At 35.4% G+C, this 2,419-nt stretch overlaps 1 protein-coding gene across 1 annotated transcript; it reads left to right on the plus strand.

Annotated features, from left to right (window-relative positions):
- Positions 1 to 148: 148 nt before the first annotated feature.
- On the plus strand, positions 149 to 2,098 carry LOC103728535 (vacuolar protein sorting-associated protein 13C-like; the record flags this gene model as incomplete). Its single annotated transcript, XM_008826519.1, has 3 exons — positions 149 to 235; positions 1,516 to 1,665; positions 1,834 to 2,098. Coding segments are annotated over 3 exons (502 nt in total), but the record flags the coding sequence as incomplete, so codon positions are not given.
- Between the last annotated feature and the right edge of the window lie 321 nt (positions 2,099 to 2,419).

Raw genomic sequence — 2,419 nt, forward strand, 5'->3', positions numbered from 1 at the left:
TGTGTGTGTGTGTGTGTGTGTGTGTTTAGCTGTGGTTTCAGAATGGCTATTGATATAAAACATTAGTAGCTTAATACTTTTTTATACTTGTTACAAAATTGTGATTAAAGTTGAACAGCTGCGTAGTTATAACTCTGTACCTTTTCAGGTTCATTATTATAATGAAACCCATGCTGTCTGGGAGCCACTGATTGAAAGAGTGGAGGGGAGGACACCATGGAACTTAAAGCTTAATGTAAGGAAACCAAGAAGTGCCTTTGTATTCAGTGATGCTAAGCATATTCCTTTATAGTGTTTAGTTCAGTGAGTCTCAGGATTTGATCCAGGATCCTTAAATGCCCTTTCAGAGATCCTCAAGGGCCAAAACCTCTTCATAGGAACACTGAGACATTGAATGTCATTTTTATTCTTATTTTCTCCTGAACATACAGAGAGTTTTTGAGGTATTACATAAGTATGGTAGTTCCGCACACTGAGAGGTAAGAATTTATCTGCGTTAAGACAGGCACTCAAAATACTTTTAACTTGTATCTTCATCCTGTTTAGCTCTGAACTATCTTTTTCATTAAAACATTTATATTAATGTATAACTTTTATTTTTAAATCAACATTTTCTCGGTTTTTATTTCCAATGTAGGGCATATTGGTAACTAACTCATAAAAGGAGCCCTTTGAGATATTCACTGATTTTGGGAGTGAGCCTCCAAATTGAAAATATCATAACTCAGTTCTGGTTTTGCTATTTCTTGAGATTACTTCAGAATCCTAGATATCAAAGCACATTTTCTAGGTTAGCAGGAATGTGAGCTGTATTATTAACAGACTCTCATCACTTCCCCTCTCTGTGGTTGCCTAATGGTGGTTCCTTACATGGAAGCTGGTGTAGCAGATTCTTTTTAAAAAGATGAGAACACATTTAACTTATATCACATCCCAATTTCTTCTGAGTAAAGTAGAGGTAATATTTCTGGTCTATTTCTCTTTGGCATACAGAGACTAGCAAAGAATATTTAACAAAAGTTTTGAAATACTTTTGGAATAATAATGTGACTGTTATTTGTAATCCTTTGAATCCAAAAGCTTATATTATTTATTTATAGGTGGTACTGGTAAAAAGAAGTAGGAAAAAATAAAAACCTGTTATTTCCAGATAGTATCTCTAATCAGAATCCATTTAGACTTGGGAATCATCTTCTATTGCTAACAACTCAATCACCAGTTAGAAAGCACTGAGGAGCTAGTAAGCTGCCTTAGTGGTATACAGGAGTCAGACGTTTTAGCTGATATAGCTTTATTTGCATCATTCGAAGCATTTCCCTGTGCATGAACAATGCCCTGAGTGAAAGATTGCTGATACACTAAGTCACAGGAAGGCTCCCAGGGTTTTGGAAAGTGAGACCTTGAGGAAACTTAATATGAGCAACCAGTTTAGAATTCATCACTATTGACCTTTTAAATTTTATTGTTGACTGGTTGGCTGATAATGTAAATCCTGTATGGTGTTTGTCTTCCTAGGTAAAGAAGAACCTGACTCAAGATAAAAGTTTGATGCCAGGGGATGATTTTATTCCTGATCCACAAATGGCTATACATATTTCTTCAGGGGCTACAATGAATATCACTATATCCAAAAGTTGTCTTACTGTTTTCAACAATTTAGCAAAAGTATGTCTGATTCTTATTTGGAATATTTTATGTAGAATTTAAGAATGAAACGTGGATTTTATTTTTTTATCATCAAAATGAATTTGAAAAAACATGTGTAGCCATGGTAAAGTGTTTGTAAGAAATGCACACTTTGCACAAATTTTACAGTGATATGTTCCTTTGCAGGGTTTCTCAGAAGGGGCTGCTTCCACTTTTGACTACTCTCTAAAAGACAGGGCTCCTTTTACTGTCAAAAATGCTGTAGGTGTCCCCATTACGGTGCAGCCCAATTGTAACCTCAGGGTAATGGGCTACCCTGAAAAAAGTGACATTTATGACGTGGATGCTGGTCAGAATTTGGAGTTGGAATATGCCAGTGTGGAGCCGTCGCGTCAAGGGAAGCTGTCGATACTGAGCCATCAGGAGAGCACCCTCTTCATGCTGAGCTTTGGTATATTGTGCTTGCTTTATTTTCAGAGCATCACAGGAATTGTTGTGGGTTTATTTTTGATAAAATATGAAAAACTATTTTGCTGCAGATATCCTGAGAGACATTTCTCAAGGCTTGCAATAAATTGTCGATAACTCATCTCTGTTTTTCATATAAACATGAAAGTATTGAACTTGATTAATAAGTACCCTACAAAAGCCCTTAAACAATATATAGTATGTTTCAAAAGGATTAGAATTCAGTGAAGAGAGAAAAATAACCATAGAATCTAAAATATTGATGATAATTATACCAATACAAAGACTACGTGAGTGTTGTTAT

The sequence above is a fragment of the Nannospalax galili genome, unplaced genomic scaffold (assembly GCF_000622305.1).
Source record: "Nannospalax galili isolate Female #2095 unplaced genomic scaffold, S.galili_v1.0 C49614135, whole genome shotgun sequence".
In the NCBI taxonomy this organism is placed as follows: domain Eukaryota; kingdom Metazoa; phylum Chordata; class Mammalia; order Rodentia; family Spalacidae; genus Nannospalax; species Nannospalax galili.